Here is a 26550-nt window from a genome sequence, read left to right on the forward strand (position 1 = left end):
AATATAGCTTAAAGGGGCTAATAATTTTGACCCTAAAATGGCTTTTAAAAAATTAAAAACTGCTTTTATTCTAGCCGAAACAAAAACAAATACATTTTTTCCAGAAGAAAAAAATATTGTCAGACATACTGCGAAAATTTTCTTGCTCTGTTAAACATCATTTGGGAAATATTAAAAAAAAAAAAATCAAAGGGGGGCTAATAATTCTGACTTCAACTTTATATGACATTTCTGTATTAAATGCTTACAAATTCACCTGAATGCAATGTTTACACTTTGATTGAACCCGTTTGATTGCATTAAATGATTATTCCACCAATAATATTTGATTATACAATTATACAAGTACTAATGTTGTTAATTTCTGACTCGCGGGCTAAAAAGTAAGACTGCACAGACAGAGAGAGAAGGGGAGAGAGAGAGAGAAAGCGAGAGGGGGAGGGAGGGAGGGAGCAGCATGAGTGGAGAGAATCAGCAGCCAGAATAGAGAAAGGAGAGAGAGAGGAGGAGAGAATGTATAGTGAAAGGCTAGCGCTTCCTTGCTGGTGTCCAGGGCCTTTGTGAATAAACCATGGGATGTATTGGCTCCCGAACCCTCAGTAAGACCCTCTTCTTTTCTTCTACTTTCTGGCAGGGTGCATGTGAGTGTGTGTATTATGTGTGAGTGGTAATTACAGCACCAGGAAGGGGGTTGCTGGTGTGTGGCTGGGGATTTTTTTTGCACGTTTGAGATGTGTGAAAGGAATGTGGCTGGTGGAGGGAAACATTGAGTTAAACATTTGAGCTGTCACATTGTGCGTGTACATGCGCGCATGTATTTGTGTGTGTCTGTGTCCCACATCTCTTGATTTATGCTACTGCATGGTGTCTGTGTGTGGGAGGCAGAGATGATGGAGTGATGAAATGCAGTGATGGAGCTTGTTTACGGCGATTACGGAGAGCGAAGATTTCTATTGTTGGAAATGCTCTTGTGGTATCGTGTTGCACACTGAAATGGACTGGAAAGTGAGAGGGAGAGATTGCAAACATGCTGAATTTCATTGCAGTGAAAGGGAGAAAGAGAGAGGGATGGATGGTGGGAGGGGTAAAACATGCAGGAGACCTGAGAGAAATGTGTGTGGAGGATAGGAGCGAATCAGGTTGGGACCATCCTGTATTCGAAACACACTTGAAGAATGAGTCAAAATTTTTGGTCCAGCTTTGTGGCATGTTAAAGGGAATAATTCACCAAAAATGAAAAATCTTTAATGATTTTCTCACCCTCATGCCTTTTGTTTAATATAGAACAACATTTCTGTTAAATACTTCATGTCTATCCTTTGGAAATGGTTTAATAGCTAAAACTAATACAGTTGAAGTCAGAATTATTAGCCCCCCTTTAAATTTTTTCTTTTTGATTTTTTTCCCAAATGATTTTCACAGTATGTCTGATAATATTTTTTCTGATAAAAGTCTTATTTGTTTTATTTCGGCTAGAATAAAAGCAGTTTTAATTTTTTTGAAAACCATTTTAAGGTCAAAATTATTAGCCCCTTTAAGCTATATATTTTTTCGATAGTCTACAGAACAAACCATCGTTATACAATAACTTGCCTAATTACCTTAACCTGCCTAGTTATTCTAATTAACCTAGTTAAGCCTTTAAATATCACTTTAAGCTGTATAGAAGTGTCTTGAAAAATATCTAGTAAAATATTATTTACTGTCATTATGGCAAAGATAAAATAAATCAGTTATTAGAAATGAGTTATTAAAACTATTATGTTTAGAAATGTGTTGAAAAAATCTTATCTCTGTTAAACAGAAATTGGGGAAAAAATAAACAGGGGGCTAATAAATGGGGGGTGGGGGTGTTGTGGGGCTAATAATTCTGACTTCAACTGTAAATTACCAACTTTCTTTGAAGTATCTTCTTTTGTATTCTACAGAAGAAAGTTATTAATTTGTTGAATAATTCTGACTTCAACTGTAAATTACCAACATTCTTTGAAGTATCCTCTTTTGTATTTTGCAAAAGAAAGTTATTAATTTGTTGAATTGAAGAAATTAAGCACTTTAATTTATAATAATTTAAGGCATTCCAGACGAGACTGGTTGGTAAATGTAGGCTTGGACGGACATAAACGTTGAAATATATGTCCGTAAGTGCTCTATTTTTACTAAAGCTCTATTTTTGTAAATATCCAATTATTATCAGTAATAAATATCTAGTAATTATCAGTTTTATGCCACTTGTATTTTGTTCTACAAACACTTTTTCATGGCTTACACGTTATGCTGGTGGTGTAACAAATATGATAATTCTGCTAATATTCCATTCAAATGGTCTCGTTTAATAGATTTTCCTCATATGCTTATTAAGATTTGCATAAAAACTATGTACATTAGTAAAATTGTACTGCTTGAATTGAACTTGTTTAAGTAAATGTGAATATTTACATACTCTCCTCTCTTCTTGTAGTTTTACAAAAAAAAAAGAAAGATATTGAGAAAAACAATTGCCAGTAAAGTCACTTAAGTTAGCCAAACTGCTTTCTGCTGTTCTCACCCTATTGAGACAATACAATTGATTGGGACTGAATAATAATTATTATGTCTATTATTTGTAGCATTTTCATAGCAACTTAAACTATCCCTTCAATATATACAACAAGAAATAAAAAGCTAGAGTTTTGAATATACTTTTTGGAAGAATGACTGTGTCTAACACTCGGCCAAACACACAACAACCACAGATATATTTCAGAAGCTGATGTGTGACATAGTAAACGTGCTGATTTGCATTATCACTGGTGACAGGTGATGCTTGAAATATGAAAACGTCATGTCTGTTGTCCTAAAATGCATCAACTATGTCAGGTTTTCACTTTTTTCTTGTGCTTGAATGTTAAAACGGCCCTCCTATGAATTGTCAGTCACTGAAATGGCCCCCCTGCCAATTTGAGTTTGAGACCCCTGTTCTAGATCTTACTATAAATATGCTTTAAGGTCAGATCCTACACAGAATTGGTATTTTTTCCAAAATTTCAGTCTGCCAGAAAATGTTTCCACAGCAACCAACCTGTTCTACTGTTCAGGAAATAGTGTCTAATATGCTTATTATTTTATTTTCGGCTATTTACATAGTTTCAGCTAATTAATATTTGTTGATGAGAGACAATAAGTTATATTTACAGCTCCAAAATTGCTGTCCACCACTTCAACAATTCATAATTAATTTAATTCCTTTATTTATTCTTTAAAACTATATAAAATGTAAAAAGTATTATGTAAAAGTACATTATGTACATTTAAAATGTCACATGATCCTTTAGAAAGGATCTAATATGCTTATTTATTGTACAAAACAAATCTGATTATTATCACTGTTGTAAATCCCTGTTGCTTCACATGCTTACCATGGCAGTATCATTATCGGTCAAATTTACACAAAGAAAACTTTTATTATCAAAAACACATGAATTTGATCAAAAGCCATTGTAATGTTGCAAATATTTTATTTTATTTTCTACAAGTCAAAGAAAGCTGAAAAGCAATTTCATTGTTAATGATTGTGCTTTAATAATGATTATATTTAAATAAAATAAAAGTAGACATGTTGACAAGATTTTTTTTTTTTCAAAAGCTTGCAAGCTTATATAGAATTGTGTTATTTATGAATTATTACTTGTTTTCATTAATTCATTCATTTTCTTTTCAGCTTAGTCTTTTTTTTAATCTGGGGTCGCCACAGCGGAATGAACCGCCAACTTACCCAGCATATGTTTTACACAGCGGATGCCCTTCCAACCGCAACCCAAAAGAAAAACGGCAAAATAATGTGGACTATGTTCGCAAGTTTTGAAATATTAAGTTGTATATGAATTAACATAATATTAATGCACATTAAAGAAAATTGTACTTTAATATTTTTATCGGGTGACACAGTGGCTCAGTGGTTATCACTGTCACCTCACAGCAGGAAGGTCGCTGGTTCGAGTCCTGACTAGGTCTGTTTCTGTGTGAAGTTTGCATGTTCTCCCTGTGTTCATGTGGGTTTCCTCTGAGTGCTCCCCACAGTCTAAAGACGAGCACTATAGGAGAACTGAATAAACTAAATTGGCCGTAGTGTGTGTGCGAATGAGTTTGTATGGATGTCTCACAGTACTGGGTTGCAGCTGGAAGGGTTATCCGCTGTGTAGAACATATGCTGGTGGTTCATTCCGCTGTGGCGACCTTGGATGAATAAAGAGACTAAGCTGAAGGAAAATGAATAAATAAATAATATTTTATCATATTCATTTTTAGTTATAATAATTAATTATATCAATATGATTCATTGATGGGTGTGTTACTTTTTAAAGGAGCTCGGAGAAACACACTTCACTGTATTTTAAAATAGTTTGATTTTCAGATTGTATTGCATTGTATCATGGGAAGTGGGGCAGAACAAACTGACTTTGGCCCAGAACAGTCATGCACACATTCAGCATCAGCATTACAGCACATTAAACATCTGACGATGAAACTGTGTCAAACTTCTCTTGCTTAGCCACCTGCCTCGTGTCCATACAGAGAGAAGCAAATGGGAGTGGGATGAAGGGAAGAGAGGAGGGAGGAAGAGGGAGGAGGGTTTGATAAATAGTGTTTATAATGCAATACAGCACTAAAATGGAGGTCAACACGCTGTGCAGGATCAGTACACATTCTGTTTTGAGGTACATAATCAAGAGCCGGAAACAATTCAGCCAGTCTATCTATGATATACTGTGAACTCCATTTGAATATATGGTTCTGTGCTAATTATAATCAGAATCATAACAACGTGGCTGTTGCATTACTTAAAATGACTAAAACCTTTTTTCAATCAAACTGACCAATTCTTTCAAACATAGTTGAAATCCCTCATTTTGATAAATAACATTCATTTACACTTAGGTTATTACTAGATGTTAATATAAAATCAATCATGACACATTTAATTAATGATATTTTATATATACTTATATATTGCACTTGCTGCCATTGCAGACCTAAACTGCATTTCATTGCCTTGTACATGCATAATGACAATAAAGTTGAATCTAATCTAACCTAATCTAAATGACGTATTTATCATAGACTTTTTTTTTTTTTACAAATGGTAGTCCTTAATGAGTCATACTCTATTTATTATATTAATGAATGCATAATAAAGCATATTAGTGCACTCATATCGTAACGTGTTACCAATAAAACCAAAGAATTATCAATAAAAATAAAACACTTAACACAAGTCACCATAAATCATCATTTTACAAGCGTGAATATATTATTAAATCACGTTATGAAGTATTTAAAGTAAATATTTTATGTCAAACGAATTTGGCTGAAAAAAGTCTGGGAATCCACCAGTAAAGATTTTAATAGGCTGAGCCAAACAAATATCTGCATATAAACAACATACATTCACCAGCCACTTTATTAGGTACACCTTACCAGTACAGGGTTGGACCCCATTTTGCCTTCAGAACTGCCATAATCTTTTGTGGCATAGATTCAACAAGGTACTGGAAATATTCCTCAGAGATTCTGGTCTATATTGATATGATAGCATCACGCAGTTGCTGCAGATTTGTCCACTGCACATCCATGATGTGAATCTCCCGTTCCACCACATTCCAAAGGTGCTCTATTGGATTGAGATCTGCTGACTGTGGAGGCCATTTTAATACAGTGAACTCATTGTCATGTTCAAGAAACCACTCTGAGATGATTCGCTGGAAGTCACCATCAGAAGATGGGTACACTGTGGTCATAAAGGCCTGGACATGGTACTCAGGTTGGCTGTGGCATTGGCACGATGTTTAATTGGTACTAATGGACCCAAAGTGTGCCACCCAAAGCGAGACACCACCACCACTAGCCTGAACCATTTGAAACGGCAGATTGTGTTGACCATGTCTACATGCTTAAATGCATTGAGTTGCTGCCATGTGATTTGCTGATTGAAAATCTGCATTAACGAGCAGTTGGACAGGTGTACCTAATCAAGTGGTCGGTGAGTGTATATTTGAACGCAGTTGTATTGGCAATCAATAAGAGTATATGCTGCATAGGTAGTAAAACACAATATAAACGTATTTGAGTTGCATCTGTGAACAATTGTAAGTTGTAGCACAAAGATTCTGATTTAAGATTTTATAGATATAAAAGATACAACTGTTTAGTAATAAGGTCAAATCTGAAAAGTGTAAACAGAGTGTGTTGTCCTTAGTAAATATAGTAAAACATTATATTACATGAGACATTGTCATTTGTATCCGTGTGAGCACACACGTCATTTAAGATTCTGGATGTTTATTATTTTCTCTATCCAGCTCAGAAGCCCAGTATTGATTTGTAAAATGAAGCCAAAAAACTGGACACACTCTCATCCAGCTAAGATGCCTGCAGCAAATGATTCAAAATATACAAGTAAATGTAGCTTAGTACTGTGAAAATGCAAATAATGCTTCACTGTTTTGTTACAATAACAGATTTAGTGTAGAAATGTGTGGGCTTATGAGCCGCCTTGAAAAGAAGGCATTTTTGCATCTGTTATCACAGTCTCACTACAAAACAGCAACAATCAGTATTAATCATGGAATACCAATAAATAAGTTTTTTATGCATTTGTACAGTATGTGATGTGTTCAAAAAGACCATAGTGCTCTGTACTCTTATCGTATAATGGCACCTCATCATTTCAAACAAGTAGTTATTCTTTTAACAGAGAGCGATAACTTTTTCATTATTTTGAATGCTTGTCCAATAGCCTTTCTTCTATTATTTTATCTGTAGATAATTTGCTGTGCCTAAAATTATTTGACAGTATATCTGGTTATGTCTTTTATCCTAAAAGTGCTTTAGCAACAAATGAGCATGTTTGCTTACACTTTTAATAATTCTGCACATCCTCAGTTGTGAGTGTGACCAAGATGTCAGATCATGAGGTTGGAATCACACTGGAGAGATGCTTTATAAAATAGTCGAGTGAAAAAATGAAAAAATTCCCACCTGAAATAGTTCCTTCTGAGACCCCAAATCTTTTGGTCAAAATCATTTAGGTTAGTACCAAAAAGTGAAAACACATTATCTAATAAATAAAGTAAACCTTTATTCACGAATAAAAAGCATAAAAGAATACTTCCCTATTTCTATTTGGGCATCACTCTGTTTTTATAGATCCCGTGAGACTTTTTCTTTATAAAAAGTAAGTACATGTCAATACCAGACAATAAAATGTTAGTAGACTGTCTGCTCAATATCTGCTAATGCTTTATTTTATCAGTTTCCAAATGAAATTTGATTGACTATGAGTAACTTTACATGTACTGTACAACCAGATAATGTATTAATTTAGGGGACGGAAAGGTCCGCAGCTATTGGAAGAAGCATATTGGTTAACTTGTATGATGTGTGCTGTAATGGTCAACTTGGATGATGTGTGCTTGGTTGTGAGTCTGTCAATGTTTGTGGCAACTATAGAAATGAAAGTCTCGTATGGTGTATGCTGCGTTACATCATTTTCTGTGACATCCCAAATAAACAATAAACTAAAAAAAAAAGACTAATCTAAATCTAATGTTTAATGGCAGATATATTGAAGATTAACTGGTAAGCTGTTAATTCATAACATGATAAGTGCTTTTCCCATGAAAGTATTTAATTCAGCTTTTTTAAAGCCTCTTCTTCATTGACATGATTTATTTTTAAAGCCTCTTGGCACCATAGAACCAAAAGACAGAGCATTAGCTTAAGTCATTATGTTTAGTTTTTCTCTATCAAAAGGTTGCAGGTTGGTCATTCATTGGCTTATTTTACTAGCCTTTATCCTAAATCCTAACCTACAAGTAAAACTAATCATAACTATTTTACATGCAGTTTTGTAAAGTTAACAGAATGCTCAATTTATTTAATGATTTTGAGGTAAAACGTAATACAGTTTACTTGAAAAGTGTTCAAAACTCACTAAGGCCAACAATAATGAATTGTTTTAAGTGGTCAGCATCATTACATGTTTGTCATGACCCAAAGTAAAGAAGGGAAGGCCTGGCCACAGATATGTTCTTACTTGCTGACAACTCTTCAATTTTGTGAGACTTACTTCTTACTCAAAGGGTTCAGTGCAATGAGAGATTTGTTCATTATCACCAAATGTATCAGTGCAAATAGTTACTAACATAAAATGTAAATTCAATTCACATTTCAAACATTAATGGCAATAGAGAGGTCAAGATATTTATTTTCAAGAGTTTCATTTTTGTGATTGGTAATTGCCTAAAGAGATCATTCTGCTAAAAACAAAAATATAGGAAATAAAAATCAATTTACCCTCATGAAGTCCCACCAAATATATAAATATATATATAATTATTTTTTTTCCCCAGTACTGGGTTGCAGCTGGAAGGGCATCCGCCGTGTAAAACATATGCTGGATGATTTGACGGTTCATTTCGCTATAAATGTATTCATTCATTTTCTTTTCAGCTTAGACCCTTTATTAATCTGGGGTCGGCACAGCAGAATTAACCGCCAATTTATCCAGCATATGTTTTACATAGCAGATGCTCTTCCAGCTGCAACCCATCACTGGAAAACATTCACACACATACACAACGGACAATTTAGCCTTCCCAATTCACCTATACCACGTCTTTGGACTTGTGGGGGAAACCGGAGCACCCGGAGGAAACCCATGTGAACACGGGGTGAACATGCAAACTCCACACAGAAACGCCAAATGACCCACCCGAGGCTTGAACCAGCGACCTTCTTGCTGTGAGGCAAACATGCTACCCACTGCGCCAGCTATATATATATATATATATATATATATATATATATATATATATATATATATATATATATATATATATATATATATATATATATATATTATATATATATATATACTGTAGTCATGCAGGTTAGCATAAAGGCATAAAGAATTGCATAAAGGCGAGTATTGTTGAGGTGAACTATCTTTCTTGTAGTATTCAGTTTACCATGTAACCATAGTCAGCAGGAAAGTTCTTTTATGGCCACATTTATGTATCACACGCACAATAAAAGTACTAAAATAAGCAGTGACAATACTGATTTAATGACATTTAACAAAGCATGGAATCAAGTACCTACAGTACATTAAGTCAAAATATCATTATAGCTATATTACCAGTTTAACATTGTTAGCCTCCACAGATCTAATGTATCTTATCCCCTTTAGATACCTGAGACTAATGTACAGTATGGATGAGAGGGGCTGTTGTGCATCTGGCAAGTTCGCTCAGCACTTTCTGATGTCATGCCGTGGGCTTTGGCACGAGTCCGCAGTGAGAGCTTCATAATGATCCCCTTGCTGCTGTGTCTCCAGCTGCCTGACTCAGCAAATATTAAAGCAAATAACACGCACACGTTTAAAACCCAGATGGAGATTATGTGTTGTATTACATAGGCCACTATAGTAAGTAAGTGAATGTGTGTGATTCACACATGGTTTTATGATACTTGTCATGTAATGTCATATTTGATATGCAGAGCATGATTTATTCTCAGGACTAAAATCACTGTGAGTGTGGTATTGTTTCTCAGGGAGTGTTAATACTCCTGGGAGGGTCTGCATTGATGTGTGTAGAGCAGGGTTTTTATTAACCCTGTAAAGCCTGAAATATTAAATATATTTAGATTTTTTTTCTCTTTCTTTCTTTCATTCTTTCTTTCTTTCTTTTTTCAAGAATACAGATATTTAAATATGTGGAAAATAAAGTAAACAATGAAATATATATATTCATAAATATCCAAATTTATTTTCTGCATATTTAAATGTCCTCCTGTCTTCTTGTGTTGATATTTTGGGACTTGTGGAGCTGCGCATCAATGAATTTTTTTTGCTCTTCAGTGTTTGGACTTTCAGCAGTGAAAATGAAACCATACTGAACTGAACTAAGCTGAACTAAATTGAATTTTAATTTCAATTTACTAGAATCTTTATGTTAAGCTGATTTGACACAATCTACATTGTAAAAGCGCCAATAAATAAATAAAATTCAATAAAATAAATAAATAAAATGCAATATTTATATATTTATATGTGTGTGTGAGTGTATTTATGTACCCTGAGTTACTTCATTCATTCATTCATTCATTCATTCATTCATTCATTTTCTTTTCGGCTTAGTCCCTTTATTAATCTGGGTCACCACAGCGGAATGAACTGCCAACTTATCCAGCATATGTTTTACACAGCGGATGCCCTTCCAGCTGCAACCCATCACCGGGAAAACCCTGTGTTTCTGTAAACCACAAAACAGCATTTACAGCGAGGGAATGAAATCCGATGCGAAACAGGGTTTGTTGTTGTATTAGAGATCATATTATATATATTATTTACATAATGCTTTCAGTGTATTATAACAGCTTGTCACCCAGTGATAAGCACAGTTATTCTGCAAAATTAACGTTAAAGTGAGTGGCATACGTCTGACAGGTTTGATAACTACTGTACTGTTTTTACAAGAGAGAAGTAAAAGGCCTACAAGTCTTTGGATCCCAACAATTTTGTTCTGTGTGGTCATGTGCAAGAAATAATGTTCTATGATTATCAAATTCAAAACTATGTAGTGCTAAAAACCGAGGTTCTGCCTAGCCAAAGACAAGGAAAAAAGACAGAGCTATACAAGGCCTGGGTAATCATCAACAAGCAAAACTGCATTCTGACAGTGAACTGCACCTGTATGGCAGGGTATGTGAACTTACACTTTTACGTTTCATTCTTAGCATTCAGTGGCTGCAGTTTATTAACCATTGCTGAAATCAAAAATGAGTAATGTGTATGATTCAGCGTAGTTTGAACTTATCTGATATGAAATGAGAACTGCAAAGTCGAGCATTTTAATTTGGTCCTCACTTCATTCATCTCCCTTTTAGCCGCAGTCTGCGGTTGGCATTAAAAGCAGTGTGGTGTACGGTAAAAGTTAAGTTTTCTATTTTTTGACGTTTGAATTTGGCATCAACACGACATTTTTGCTATTGCAACCAGTCTCTTTTTGCAACCGGGAACCTGTGTGACGTCATGTGTGATGTACAGTAGGTTGGTAATTTCTCTATAAATGTGGTTATAAGTCAACAATACAGCATTTGTAGCTGCAGTTATAAACTGCTTAATGAATTCACTTTTAGCTAATGCTTAATAAATTCATAGTGTGTAGTTATCATAAAGTGTTACCAATTGGTTTTACAGTAATTGCAAGTGTAGTAAAATGATTGCAACCTAAATCAATTATTTTTCATTGAAAGTACTGATTGACTTTGATGCTTGACAAATAATGTGCTCATCTTTCTCACTCTGGCTTGTTGGTGAAGCCTCACTTGCACACTTGACTCGGTTGTTCCACCCACAGCAAACCTCCAGATGCTTGGTTTCTTTTAGAAAGAATTGGAAAGCTGTAACATTGTCTTACATGTATTTTAAAAAAGAATTTTTAGAAACGTTGGATGCAGTAGTACTCTATAGGCACTCAACAGTGTCAAAAATGCTTACCAAACATTTATTCAAAATGCCTCAAATGTTTAGTTTACAATACCTATATTCTTATGTTTTACCAGTTGCTTTGTATTATTGTATTATAGAACTTAATAATTATTGTTTATATGTTTCTTTAAACATATACTTTAAATGATGATTCTTGTTTTAATATGGAAATTATACATACAATCACTTTACCTTTCCAGTCTTATTTATTTTAATGCAAATTGTAATAAAGAATGAGTTGCTTGTAGCTTTTGTGCACTTTTGTAGCTTTTATACAAGAACAATTGTGTACCTTTATTTCAGTTGTACCATAAAAGGCATAGAACAGTATCAAAAGAGGTCTTTCTGTACCATATAAGGTACAACTTCTACAAAGGTACAAAACTGTTCCTCAGGGAACATTATTTGTACCACAATGTTCCTTCTTTTCTGAGAGTGTAGGATGTAAAGAAAGTGGTCAGAAAAGAGAAAATATTGAGTGAGCATATGTTCTGGCAAAAAGGCCTTGTTCATATCAGAGGTCAGAAGAACATGAAAATAGAAAGGCAAGAACTCTAAGTAAACCAAATAACCAACCCTTACATCTGAATTCTGCAGAAGAGCATCTCTGAACACACATCATGCATGTTGAACCTCGAAGCAGATGTGTTACAACAGCAAATTTAGAGCATAGAGCATTTAGAGCATTGTCAGTCGCTGTTGGTTTTCAAGATTCTTCAGAATGCCTTGTTTTGTGAATATAGATATAACAGGATATAGATATTAATAAAAATTTAAAACAACTTAAATGTGAGAAAAGGATATAAGGATATTGGGGTGAACTACACCATTGAGGCAGATTTGGAGGGAAATGTGGGTCCAACTCATTATGTAATAAAGTGTCTGGTTAGCTCTTTTCTTTGAATAATTGTAAGTAATCCTGCAGTTCTTAGACGTTTTACAGATCCCAAAGTCCTAGTCCCCAAAATTAAAATAACAGTTTTAAGCATTAACTAGTGGTTACTGGTCATATGGCTCTTTTGCTCCAATGGCCTCATGGGGTAGCAAAATATCCTGTGGCACCGCACTAGCCTACTTTGTGATCTCAACAGATGCCACGTGTCATCAAGGTATTGTTTGTAAACCGTTTCATGAATACTGTACATTTGGACATCCCACCTATTAAATTCAGGCCTGCAAATTTTTTTGCATACTGCAGATTATTGAACTTATAATTATATGGACTTAGTAACATTTTAGTGATGATACACAGGGCACCTTTTAGAACAATGTTGCTGTCTATTCTCAATATGAAAGTAGCCAAGCAACATTGTCCAACAATGGAACCTTTTCACATTTCTGGATTTCTCAGTAGCAAAAGTTGTCATAGTTGGGTAAACTTAAAGTGCAGTGAATGGAAGAGTACAACATTTTTTTTACAATCATATTTGAAATATTAATAACTGTTAAAGAATTTAAATTTAGAGTTTTTTAATACTTCACTGAAAAAATATGTCTGCAAAATTGTTGCAAACAATTTATGTGTGTTGAATTTAAACAATAAGTTCAATTTAGTAGTGTTCAACTTAATTTGTTTAAATTCAGCCCAACCCATACGGAAGGAACTTATATAAACATATATGTTTTAATATACATTTTAATATAGGTTTTTAATATATGTGAAATATATATAATTGGCCGTTAACCTATAATATATGTACATATATGCACATATATGTGTACATACTATATATACATGTACCTATATAGTTACATATATGCACACACACACACACATACATATATACATGTATATGTATATATGTATATGTGTGTATATGTATATGTATATGTATATATATATATATATATATATATATATATATATATATATATATATATATATATATATATTTAGCGCATATATGTATATATATATATATATATATATATATATATATATATATATATATATATATATATATATATATATATATTATTATTATTATTATTATTATATGTGCATATATACTGCATATCGGTTTCATATATGCACATATATCCTCATATAGGTTCTTTCCATGTGGGAAATAACTTATTTATACTACTTAATTAAAAAAAAAAAAAAAGTAAATCCAAGGAATCAGCTTTACATATTTTTTTTGTGTTGGAACTTGTGCTCTGCGTTTAACCTATTCAAGTGCACACACACACACACACACACACACACACACACACACACACACACACACACGCACACACACACGCACACACACACGCGCACACACACACGCGCACACACACACACGCACACACACACACACACACACATACCGTGAAACCGTGTTGTGGAAAAAAAAAAAAAACATAAGGTTCCCCTGTGCATTATTACCAGAATTCAGATTTTCTTTAAAAGATTGATTCAAATATTTACCCAATGTAAAATATATATATGCTATGCTTGTTTGCACTAGCTTAAGCTCAATCTTATTGATATAAAGCAAGTTGCTGTTAACACATCCATTTAGTACAACTGCATTTGTGATACTAAAGGTCGTCTCCCACTTAATGATATATGATTACTAGGATGACTCTTTAGCACAGACACACAAAACCATTCCATCTTTTCTATCAGTTATCAGCTCTGAAAAACAACCACTTGCAGAACCTTGACTCACACCGTAAACCATGTGATTGAGACGATAAAAAGGATGATTTCCTTAAAAGAAAGAGACTTCGCTTTTGAAGAGCTGCATTGCTCCTCTGCAGTTACACGTACGCTGCATGAATGGCTGCAAAGTGATGTATAAATGAATAAACTACTGTATATGAATCGTGGTTCTGTTATACTGCATAAAGCCTACAGTACTGACGAGCATTAATTTCACTGGGTCACACCCCGCACACGGGTCGCGTTAGGAAGATGATAGTCGTCATCATAACACAGCACAGTAGACAGAACTGCAAATTTCTGTTAAAACGAGTTTACAGTCACCGAGCTCACCCTTGTTTAAGGGATTCCTCTCGGTTTTCCGTTAACTGATATGCTGTTAAGCAATATAATATGTTCAGCAATAACTACAGCTGCAACAGACGTGATGTGGCTGATGCGGGTCCTTCGTTCCGCACGGCCGCGCTTCTCTCTCTCTCTCTTTCTCTCTCTCTCTCTCGTTTTTCCTTTCCTCCCTCCCATCTTTTCCTCTTCTCTCCAGCTTTGCGTCGTTACTAGCAGAGCTGCGTCGTGGCTTGGCCGCAGGGGAGGTATCAGAAAAAAAAAGAGCAGCGCTGGGGAAAACGAGACGGCTCATCGTACTGGATCATGTGCTCGCCTGTTATTGCTCCATATGCAGCATCTGCAATAGCTTTATATGCCACTGCGAGAGCTCATCGCTCTTTGCCCATTCATTCTGCAGATTTCATAGAGATTTAAAGCAGTAGGCTACTCAGATAAACGGGACAAGCAAAAGTAATTCACACTTTAGAGGAACGAGTTGGTATGAGGATGTCATTGGGATAAATGTGTGAATTTGTGGCATTATTGATGGGGGAATGTTTTGGACAGGATACCATGAGTAATAGGGAACCTCGAGCAATGATGTTTTCTCACAATAGTGGGAAACTCAGTGAAGGTTTGTAAAGTGAGAATTTAAAAATAACATTTATTTAGATAGAATTATATTATATAATCATCATAAAAAATTTGAAGGAATTTTTGTTTGATCAAAACTAGATAACAGCAATGATTGTACAAAATCAACAAACAATTTGTCAAGCTTAAAGCAGTCAAAACTAGAAGTTTAGAGACTTTAGCATATATGCAGCTGCAGGACATCTCTAGTTTCCCACTGCTCTTAGCTTCTTCTATTAATAATATAAATAAACAATTTACCACCAGATGCCAGATTTACACATCTAACAAAAGCATCTGAAACTGTTCTCTAATTTTGATCAATGTTAATTCTCAGATATATAAGTTATGTTTTAGATTATACTTTAGAATATGCAGTTGAAGTCAGAATTATTAGCCCTTCTTTGAATTTTTTTTCTTTATTAAATATTTCTTAAATGATGTTTAACAGAGCAAGGACATTTTTACAGTATGCCTGATAATATATTTTTTTCCCTCTGGAGAAAGTCTTATTTGTTTTACTTCGGCTAGAAATTTAAATGTCTTTAAATGTCACTTTAAGCTGAATAGAAGTGTCTTGAAAAATATCTAGTCAAATATTATTTACTGTCATCATGGCAAAGATAAAACAAATCAGTAATTAGAAATGAGTTATTAAAACTATTATGTTTAGAAATGTGCTGAAAAAAATCTTCTCCCCATTAAACAGAAATTGGGGAAAAAATAAACAGGGGGGCTAATAATTCTTCTGACTTGAACTGTACGTACAGTAACTGAAGTTATACTTAAGAACTGCTCATTTACTCATATTAGGTTAACTTCAAATTCAAAACTGAGCAGTGACATCAAATTTACACATTGCAAGTTATTTTCCAAATTTAATCTCCAAAACATGCAGTCACACCATACAATAGTTTATTTGATTCTTTTCTAACCTGCTTTTCCAAATATTACTGTTGCAGTGTGTGATGCTGCTGTTTGTAAATGTAAAGGACGTGTAAAGTTCTGGGGACTTGTGGTACAAATAATGTTCCCTGAGGAACAGTTTGGTACCTTTTTAAAAGTTGTACCTTATATGGTACAGAAAAGACCTTTTTTGATACTGTTCTATACCTTTTATGGTACAACTGAAATAAAGGTACACAATTGTTCTCGTATAAAAGCTACAAAAGTGCATAAAAATGTATTTTCCTAAAAAAGAGATGATTCTGAACTGATAACATGATCTATTAGCAAAATAACTTTCTCATGTGATGCCACTCCAGTTCTGTTTTGTGCCAAAGTAGTATATTCAGAGTTCTGCCAAGCATTTTTCTATCAAATAAAGTGGCCAAGTGACCTCAAACTCATTTCTAGTTCAGAAAACACATGCAAAGAGAAATACATTAACAAACTGAGAAAACATCATCATTTTAACAACACACATGCAAGCAAATTCTCGTAACAAATGCAAAAAGTTGTTTAAAAACAACGCAACAGGTAATGTAAATGGTGGGTTGTTTAGCACTGACCTGCTGTTATTTTAACACAATCCATTGAGTCATTTTCAAGTTTTACCCAATAAATAACCAATTTTTAGGGGGTTATGTCACAAAAATGTTGCCCTAGCCATAATTCATAGTTATTATTATTATTATTATTATTAGCATGTAAAAAAATCAGCTTCAGATATAATGGCAATGCTTTAGACAATTAATTAATTAGTTGCAATTGATTTAATCAACTTTCATAAGGTAAATTATCTGACTGTTTAAAAGAAGACAAACACATATTAAATATATTAACACATAAGTGCATTTAAATAATATTAAATATAGCTTCAAGCAGCAATTAAGGGGCCAAGCAGTTCACAACCAGAATGAGCAAAGCAGTAAAGAGGCCAAAAGCAACAAGGTTAGTAAGGAGCATCAGACAAAGGGAAACAATGAGTTTTTGAATACATGTGGAGTATGTAATGGCCGACAGACAATAAGGCTGACCTGAGAAAATCAGACATTGTCAGACTCAGCATGCTCCGCCAGATGTAAAGTTACCAATGTTATGCATTTTGGACAAACGACATACGGCCTAGGACGACACCAACAAAAGTTATCATAAAATTGTAAATTCTCCTACATCTGGCGGAGCATGCCATTCTTTTGTCAAGTCGCTTTTGAATAGGCAAGAAAAAGAGGATAAATTGTCAGCAGAGGTGGTAAGAATACACTGAAAAATCATACTCAAGTTAAAGTATAATTACTTGCCAAAAATGTAGTGTAAGTACTGTAATCTAAAGTATCTGTTGTAAATACTACTTGTATAGTAAAATGTAGCACTTTTGAAGGTACTCAAGAGAATTGGGTAGTGAGTATTATGGGCAAATAGTATGCCACATTATACCCTGCAAATTAAAAAGTAGCTTAAACTTGATCCATTTACATGTGACGCAAAATCTGTGTAATTTAGAGGCAGAAATCTAGCTGTGATGATGTTAAAGTTTAGGTTATACACTTATTTATGCAGTGTCTCATCACCCTCAGTACCATGGCTGAGGTAAGTCCCATGAGCAAGACACTAATCCCCTAACTGCTCTATGGGCGCAGAAGCAATGGCTGCCCACTGCTCTGCCTCTGCGTCCATGTATTTGTGTTAACTTTGAATCCTGATTAGCAAGCTAGAAGTGTCCAAAAACCAAGCTTATTGTACATGTAATATGTTGTTTGTCATAATTAAATTTATTCATGTAACAATATACTAGACTAGAACTTTCTTGGATGCGTTATATGTGAATTGAATGTGTATTTGTGTAAATGAGTGTGTATGGATGTTTCCCAGTATTGAAATGTAATATAATAAAATCTAATATAATATACTGCATTTAATTTTGGAAGTTATTTGCCCAACTCTGCTAGCACGGAGTCTAAATGCCTTGGCCCTTGCTTATAATGATTTAGTTTTTTTTTTTTTGTACACTTTTAATGCTTCCACGCTGTACATGTTTGCTGCATTTGTAAAGTGTCATGTCAATGTCTTGAGGTTGGTTTGTCTGACACGACTTTCCTTGACTGGATGGGAATCACAGGACTGATTATTTTACTGAGTCAGTCAGCATAGACAAGAAAAAAACTAAGTAGTGACTGCAGGTTGAATGCAAATAGTGGAGTAAAAGTACTAATACAGCTTTATAAATGTATTAGAATTAAAAATACACACTTTTAAAAGTATAATTCCTGAGAGAAATTACTACATTACAGTTCTTTGAGTATTTGTATTCATTATTATTTGTATTAATTATTATTTTACACCACTGATGATCAACCCATAGTGGAACAGTGGTAGAATTCTGGTGTAGTTTCTAATTAAATGATGGGCTATATGCACACGGACTTTTAATTTTCAGGGCTTCTGGAGAGCTGTCTTTCCATTACAAAATTGTCACGTTTAAGATCTGATTTCTTTAAAAATCAGCGATCTTCACTGCCTGTTAGATATACGATATGAAGTGGGTCTCAGATCGGACAAGAAGCACTGCATTAAATTTTATTTCCCCTACCATGTCTTTAAAATATGACAGTTTATTTTACCCCAGTATTTTCAATCGAATTTCTGTGCTAACCTGTTTCTATTGATGGCTCCAGTGGTTACAATGGTCTTTCATTTCGTTTTATGCTTGAACAACTAAATGAATGCTTAAGTCTATTTAACTGAATGTATTGTAATTACATTAAAACATCGATGCTGTAAAACAACTTTGTGAAATTGAAAATAGTCAAATTAACCTTTCACTGAAAGTTTTTCGTTAGCTGTGCATAGAGCCCATTCGAATTTTGATATTAATTTAAGGATGTTTGCTAATGCATTTGACACAACACGCTTGTTTCACAAATACTCCATTTGCAGGGCATTTAAAGGCCATATTTTTTCGGAGCCCATAACCCTATAGCTTTCACACTGCATGTAGTAGCACTCCAGCCTGGCAATGTATTCTTGTTGTGGTGCGTCTGCTGTAGTCCAGTGATTCTTTCCACACAGAATTTATTTTAGTTGTGCTGAATACAGAGAATTGCAGGTTGTTGTCGCAAAATGAACATTGATTGACTCAAAATAGTAATAATGTCTTCATATATACATAATTCAAGTCTAAAATGTTCAATATTTCCAATAGTTAGGAAACAATAAAATAAGTAAAAAGATTTCATCTTAAAAAGATGCAAAATGCATTAAAAACAGTCATGAAATACATATAAATGGAAGACAAAGAGGAGAGACACTAGCATCTCAAAAAGCAATCACATGGCAGGCTGTTTGACAGAAAATAAACTCACTCCAAAACTAGGTAATATGATTAATACTCATCTGGTGGGAAAACAGTTCCTTATATCATTGTCTTGTACAAAGATGTGAGCGCCAAGGAAAAAAGTATGGGGAACAAATGTTTGTGTTATTAAACATTTAAAATGTTTGTTTTTAAATGTTTACATGTATTAAAATGTAAAAATGCACTAAATGGGTGAAGTGCACTGCATGCTTTATGTGTGTTATAGAGTGTTAAACTGAAAATAGTATTAACAAAATATACAATCTTTTCCCACATTTCTTTAACCTTATTGCAATCATACAACATATATAGTTTATCATACTACCAATATCATTATTACATCACCAGCGCATGTCATCTCTTGATTTAAGCCTGGCCAGTATGCTTTGGGTCCAGTAATACCTGTTTAAAATTGTATCATTTATTAGTTCAGATTAAATTTCACATACACATGTGTGCCATTTAGATATGACCTGCTACCACATCTCATCCTCGATTGTTTTCCAGATCTCTCCTTCCCATGCCATTTAAGACCACTTAGGTTAGGTGTATTGACACTTCTGATTAGCCTAGTTTTTATGTCTAATTTTGGTTAAGGTGAGAGTGTGTGTTGGTAACACTATTTTGATAGTCTATTTGAGTATTAGTAGACTGTCTGCTTAATATCTGTTGATAATTCTCCTTCAATAGACATTTAACTGACTGACTATAAGAAACTTTGCAAGTAGATTACTCGAACCCTAACCCCAATCTAACATTCATTCATTTTCATTTCGGCTTAGTCCCTTTATTAATTCGGGGTCGCCACAGCGGAATGAACTGCCAAATTATCCAGCAAACGTTTTATACAGCGATTGCCCTTCCAGCTGCAACCCATCACTGGGAGACACTCCATAGACACTCATTCACACACATACACTACGGACAATTTAGTTTACCTAGTTCACCTATACCACGTTTTTGGACCCATGCTAACATTACGAGAACATGCAAACTCCACACAGAAACACCAACTGACCCAGCCGAGGCTCAAACCAGCGACCTTCTTGCTGTGAGGTGAACGTGCTAACCACTGTGCCACCGTGTAGCCCCCCAACCTAACAGTCTACTTATAATCTTGTATAAGATTATATTATAATCTTATACTATAAATTAGTTGACCATAAAAACAAAGTGTGACCTGTGTGTTTTTCTTAGAGGTTTACTAGTACAGTACATCTGCCCTGTCTCCACTGCATTCAAGGTGAGGTGTCTGACGTCTTAAACTTATGCTAAGATTTGCTGCTTGAAATTGGGTATGAGGATGTGAAAACACCAAAGTCATACACCTTTTTACTCTCAAGATGTATTTTTAATTAATTATATAAAAAATATAACACATACAAACAAATATAAATAAATTTGTGCATGCCAATGGTAATGCAGACATATAAACAGGACAACAAATACAATGAATTAAAATAAAAATAAAAAAGAGAAAGGATTTTAAATATCATTGCAGGCATCAATAAGTATGGCTGAAATCTCAATTTGTTTTAATGTACTGTATTCAGTACCATCTGGCATCTTTCTTATTCTGCTAAATACACATTTTTTAACACCATTTAATCTGCAGATGTGTTAATGTAGTCACTGGTAAAAGTCACTGACTTTATACAATGGTTGTTGATATCATGTTAACAGATTCATCAGGCATTAAGACATTATTACATGTACTTGTGTCCTAATGTGAGTAAAAATTAGGAGTGGCTATATACTTACATTATACTCAGTTTTGTGTTGATCGTAAATTGACAATGGTATATATTTCACACTAAATTAAATTAGGGTATCCCACACATAAATGTTTTACGTTACTTTTTTTAAACAAAAAGTATTTTCAAATCCTTTAGTATAATTTATTTTTAGTGTACATGCACATTCTTTTAGTGTGCACAAACATGCAGTATGTGTTCGACATGTCGCCTAGAATGAGTTATCATGCACATTTGTCTTATCTCTTAAAAGGTTATGAGTGCTTTATTTGAAAAATAAACTCATAAAAAAGTATTTCTAAAAAACAATTAGATACTTAATCTAAAAATAGATTTAACCGGTTGACTTTAAAAGATGAGTAAACCAATTGTAACTTAGAACAGTTAAGCTGACTTAATTTTTATGATCATACACATTGTTCATTTATTTAATTTTAAGGCAAAGGGGTTTAATCACTTTTTTATTTTTCATTAACACAACATCCACTTTACACTGACCCTTGCATACACATAAAAGTATCCTTTGGGCATAAAAAGATAAAAGACCCTGGCTAGGTCAGTTGGGATTTCTGTATGGATTTTGCATGTTCTCCCTGTGTTGGCGTGGGTTTCCTCCGGGTGCTCCGGTTTCCCCCACAGTCCAAAGATATGCGCTATAGGTGAATTGAATAAGCTAAATTGGCCATAGTGTACGTGTAGGTGTGAATGCAAGGGTGTATGGGTGTTTCCTAGTACTGGGTTGCGGCTGGAAGGGCATCCGCTGAGTAAAACATATGCTGAATAAGTTGGCAGTTCATTCTGCTGTGGTGACCACTGATTAATAAAGGGACTAACCCGAAAAAAAAATTAATGCATGGATTTGACAACTGTTATCAGTTGCCTGGCAAAAGGCAGTCATCTCATACCTACCGTAAAGCTTCAAGGATGAAATGTTTGTAGCAGAAAAAAAAATCCCTGGGTGGTTCACATCCACTAAAATGCCATTCCATGCTTGTCTTGCAAAGACTGAAAAAACATTGATTAATTTTTCTCCTATTAACTTGTGAACATGTAGAGGTTGAAATTCCTCTTCCGTATTTAAGAACGATACTGTTGTGACTGCGTGCAAAACACATACTTTATCAGGAATTCAATCTTCTTATGTTTCCGTTAACTCCTTTTATTCTAAATGAAATGTTTGCAGACAGGATAATTTGTCCACTTGAGCTTGTCAGCACAGGAGCTTTATTGAAAACACATTTTCAGAAGGATGCTGCTAATCTCAAAGTATTATATTATCTGGGACCTAGCACATTCTGGATTGTTTGTGCTAAGAACATAAATGACACATAAGGCTTTTTGGGGAGAGGAGCTAAAATATAATCTACAAAAATTAGAGAAATTGCAAAATGAGAACTGACAATTCCACAGCCATTTTTCCCAAGAATCATTTTTCAGATGAATCATCTGTTGAACTGCATCCTAATCATCACAAATACTGCAGAAGTCCTACTGGAATCCACATAGACACAAGACTCTCACAGAAATCAGGCAAGTTTGGTGAAGGAAAAATAGGGGTGTGCGAGAGATCTGCAGAGTGGATGGCAGCATCAACAGCCTGAGATATTAAGATATTTGTGCTGCCCATACATTGCAAACCACAGAAGAGGGCAAATTCTTCAGCAGGATAGTGATTCTTCTCATACTTCAGCCTCCACATCAAAGTTTCTGAAAGCAAAGAAGGTCAAGGTGCTCCAAGATTGGCCAGCCTAATCACCAGACATGAAGATTATTGAGCGTGTCTGGGGTAAGATGGAGGAGGCATTGAAGATAAATCCAAAGAATCTTGATGAATTTTGCGAGTCCTGCAAGAACGCTTTCTTTGCCAGATGACTTTATTAATAAGTTATTTAAGTAAATGCAGAGATGTATAGATGCAGTCCTCCAAGCTCTTGGGAGTCCTACACAATATTAATTATTTTTTCCACTGCACCATGACTTCTATACTGTACATAATTTATGTTAAGTGACAAGACTTTTGTCAAAGCAAAATCAGACCTTACTGTCCTAATTAAATAATTATAAATCAAGACCTGATCATATTTTATTTTGGTAAAATAAGTATAATCTAGAGGTCTTTGCCTTTCATATAAGCCTCTTCTGATACCAAACGATCAACTAGTAGTCAAGTTATTTTTTTGTTATTCCTGAAACCTTGGAAAGGCGACAGGACATTTGCCAGGTATTTTCAATACAGTTTTATATTTAGATATAAGATTTCAAGGCTTTTCAAGCATCAAATAATAAATGTGTATTACAGTTTATTTCCCTGTATATTAGAATGTTTCCTGTTTTTTTCTAGTTTCTTTGTATAATTAACACTTCTTGTGTGTATTTTCTCTTCTTGTTGAATTCCTCCTGCATTGTAAGACACTTTGGAAAAAGCATCTGCTAAATCACTAAATGTAATGTTATTGGTTAGGCTACATGCAAATGGAACATTATTTCACTCTTATTAGTACAATTTCCATTTCTTTGGTTGTTAAAATTGCCAAAGAGTTGCCACTAGGTATGTGTATCATAGTAGGTATGTGACTCAGGCAAGTGCAAACATACTGGTTTTATTAGAGAGAAAGAAAAAAGGTTTTATATGCTCATTTATGACCACAAGAACTTCCCCTAGAATCAAATTTTAGATTTGCTATTTGAGAAGTCATGGAATTTTGACATGGGAGTTTCCAGGCCTGCAAAAGTTTTTGAAAAACAAATAAACTAACAACGTTTTGGAAAAGTCATGGAAATTTGCAAATATACAAATATCTGTGTATTTGAATATTATAATATTGCGTAAATTTCAAGTGCAATAGCACAAACCATTTCTTTATGTGACATTCTCTGTGTGGGGTGAAAAGGTAACTCAGTTTCAGCTGCGCCTCTCTTTCACTCTCATTCATCGCAATTCAATCAACACTTTGATTGTTGTGTCCAGAAAAACATCTACAGAGGTATATTTATAATTATAAAGTATAATTTGTACTATGGGGCGACGCAGTGGCGCAGTAGGTAGTGCTGTCACCTAACAGCAAGAAGGTTGCTGGTTTGAGCCTCGGCTGGGTCAGTTGGCGTTTCTGTGTGTAGTTTGCATGTTCTCCCTGCGTTCGCGTGGGTTTCCTCCGGGTAATCCGGTTTCCCCCACAGTCCAAAGACATGCGGTACAGGTGAAGTGGGTAGGCTAAATTGTCAGTAGTGCATGAGTGTGAATGAGTGTTTCCCAGAGATGGGTTGTGGCTGGAAGGGCATCCGCTGCATAAAACATGTGCTGGACAGGTTGGCGGTTCATTCCACTCTGGCAACCCCGCATTAATAAAGGGACTAAGCTGAAAAGAAAATGAATGAATTTGTACTATTCCTAGACGTTTTTTGAAGAGACAAGCCAACATTTTCTAAAATATTTTCACACAGACAGCAAGATAGCAGCTTTGCATGTGGTGAATGCAAGTACTCATATTTATGTAGGCCTACTTCAGGACTGTCCTTATTTTTAGATTTTTATGTATCAATGCAGAGAGTATATTGAATATCTCCGATATGTTTAATATGTGTCCTATTGAAATTGGTGGCTTTTGTTTTCATTTTATCATGCAATTTACAAAAAGAATATTTGTCATGACATTCTTCCTCGGCAGAAATTACATTTGGGTTATTTGCTGTATAGTCAAACTTATCGTTTATAAGTCAAGCAAGAATAAAGGCTTTTAAGCAATGCCAAATCAACTGTTTTCAAAAAAATACTCACATGCGTGTTAAAGCTGACAGCTCTTCATGAGTGAGTGAACACACAAAATCTTTTCTTGTCACAATTTCTGAATCATCTCACTCTATTTCTCAGCCTTCAGTTTTCAATTGTATAAACCACTTTTTTCAAAACACTACACACAATTCTCTACCTAAAACAAATTAATCTAACAGGAAGCTACTTGCTTTCCTTTTTCAAACACAACCAATCAAAATGCTACACTTATCCACCAGATTACACACACACACACTCCTCACATGTAAACACTAATTTCACAACTGATCACTAACCAATCACTGCTTTACTCTAGTATAGGCCAAAGGTGATGGGACACTGGGCTGTTCTGGTCCAATAAAAACTGGTTTGCCACCCATCCACAAGCTGTGGTTTTGTACCTACCGCATATTCACCGTTTCTAAATCCTAAATTCCTATAAAAAGAACTGAGAAATTCTTTTGAGCCTAGTGCTGCAAAGTGTATGATGGCCAACCCTATGCCCGCACAATGCTTCTCCAGGAAATGGATGCTTCCCCCCACCACCCCCAAGAGCCCACACACACAATCGTGTTCTTTACTGTATTCTAAAGAATATACTTTTGCTTTACAGTTTTTTCCAACTGTTTACACACGTTTTCAAAACAGCATCTTTTTTTAAAAGTCCACACACAATTCTCAAAACTGCACACACAAAATACAAAACGCCTCACATCTGCTTCAAAATGTAACACTGCATTCAAAATGGCGTAAACACATGGCAGAACGAATTATTTACATAAAATGGCAAACACTTCTTTCAGAATATAACACTTTTGGATATAACATGTAAACACTGTTGTTCTAAATCTAAAGCTCTTTGCTCTTTCATAGGCTTATATCTACAGTTCAATACAATGTTCTACAGTGACCGTGATCTGCTGAGAGGGGGAACAGTTACACTGTAAACACCAATGACATGAACAGAAATTATTTATTAGGCCATACGGCAACGCCTTTTCACCAAGTTGAAGCCAGCCTCATCAACATAGATAATTTCATGTGGGACTTGATTGACCTCCAACTCCATGACTCTCTGAAAGTAATTATACACAGTGCATGAAAATTACATTGTTTTGTTCTTGGTTGAGTTTGTGTGTAAAAGAAGTTTTTTAAATTAGTGTTAACTGGATGCATTTTGTGTCAAAGCAACAAGAAATGTGTTAATTGTATAGCCCACGAAGATGGATGTCATGCTAACTGTGTTAATAGTTTAGAAAACTTGTTAAATGTATTAAAAAAAAAAGTGTCATAGCGATTGTAAAAAACTGTTAATACTATTACAGTTTTTCCATGATTGCGTACACACAAATTAAACTTCTCACAACTAGCAAAACCATGTATTTTATTCCATTGCTTATTGCAGATTATACACACAATACAACTAATTCCCATCAAGAAACCACACTCATGTGTTGAGGTTTTTCCAATCACGTAATCATATGTTCTAAAAGAGGACTCGTGAGGTTTTTGAAAGGAACAGTGAGCGCATAAAAGAACTCCGTCACCAATGCGTTCAGGTAAGGTCATGCAATACAGTCATTACTGTAC

At 34.6% G+C, this 26550-nt stretch overlaps 1 protein-coding gene across 1 annotated transcript in view; it reads left to right on the plus strand.

Annotated features, from left to right (window-relative positions):
- Positions 1 to 510: 510 nt before the first annotated feature.
- The window catches only part of fam131bb (family with sequence similarity 131 member Bb), an 87358-nt gene continuing 61318 nt past the window's right edge, over positions 511 to 26550 (plus strand). The window contains exon 1 of the mRNA XM_056474644.1: positions 511 to 599. Within this exon, the coding sequence (XP_056330619.1) occupies positions 572 to 599 (28 nt within the window). The 5' untranslated portion in view covers positions 511 to 571. The remainder of the gene's footprint in view (positions 600 to 26550) is intronic.

Source organism: Danio aesculapii, chromosome 16 (assembly GCF_903798145.1).
Source record: "Danio aesculapii chromosome 16, fDanAes4.1, whole genome shotgun sequence".
Classification (NCBI taxonomy): Eukaryota; Metazoa; Chordata; class Actinopteri; order Cypriniformes; family Danionidae; genus Danio; species Danio aesculapii.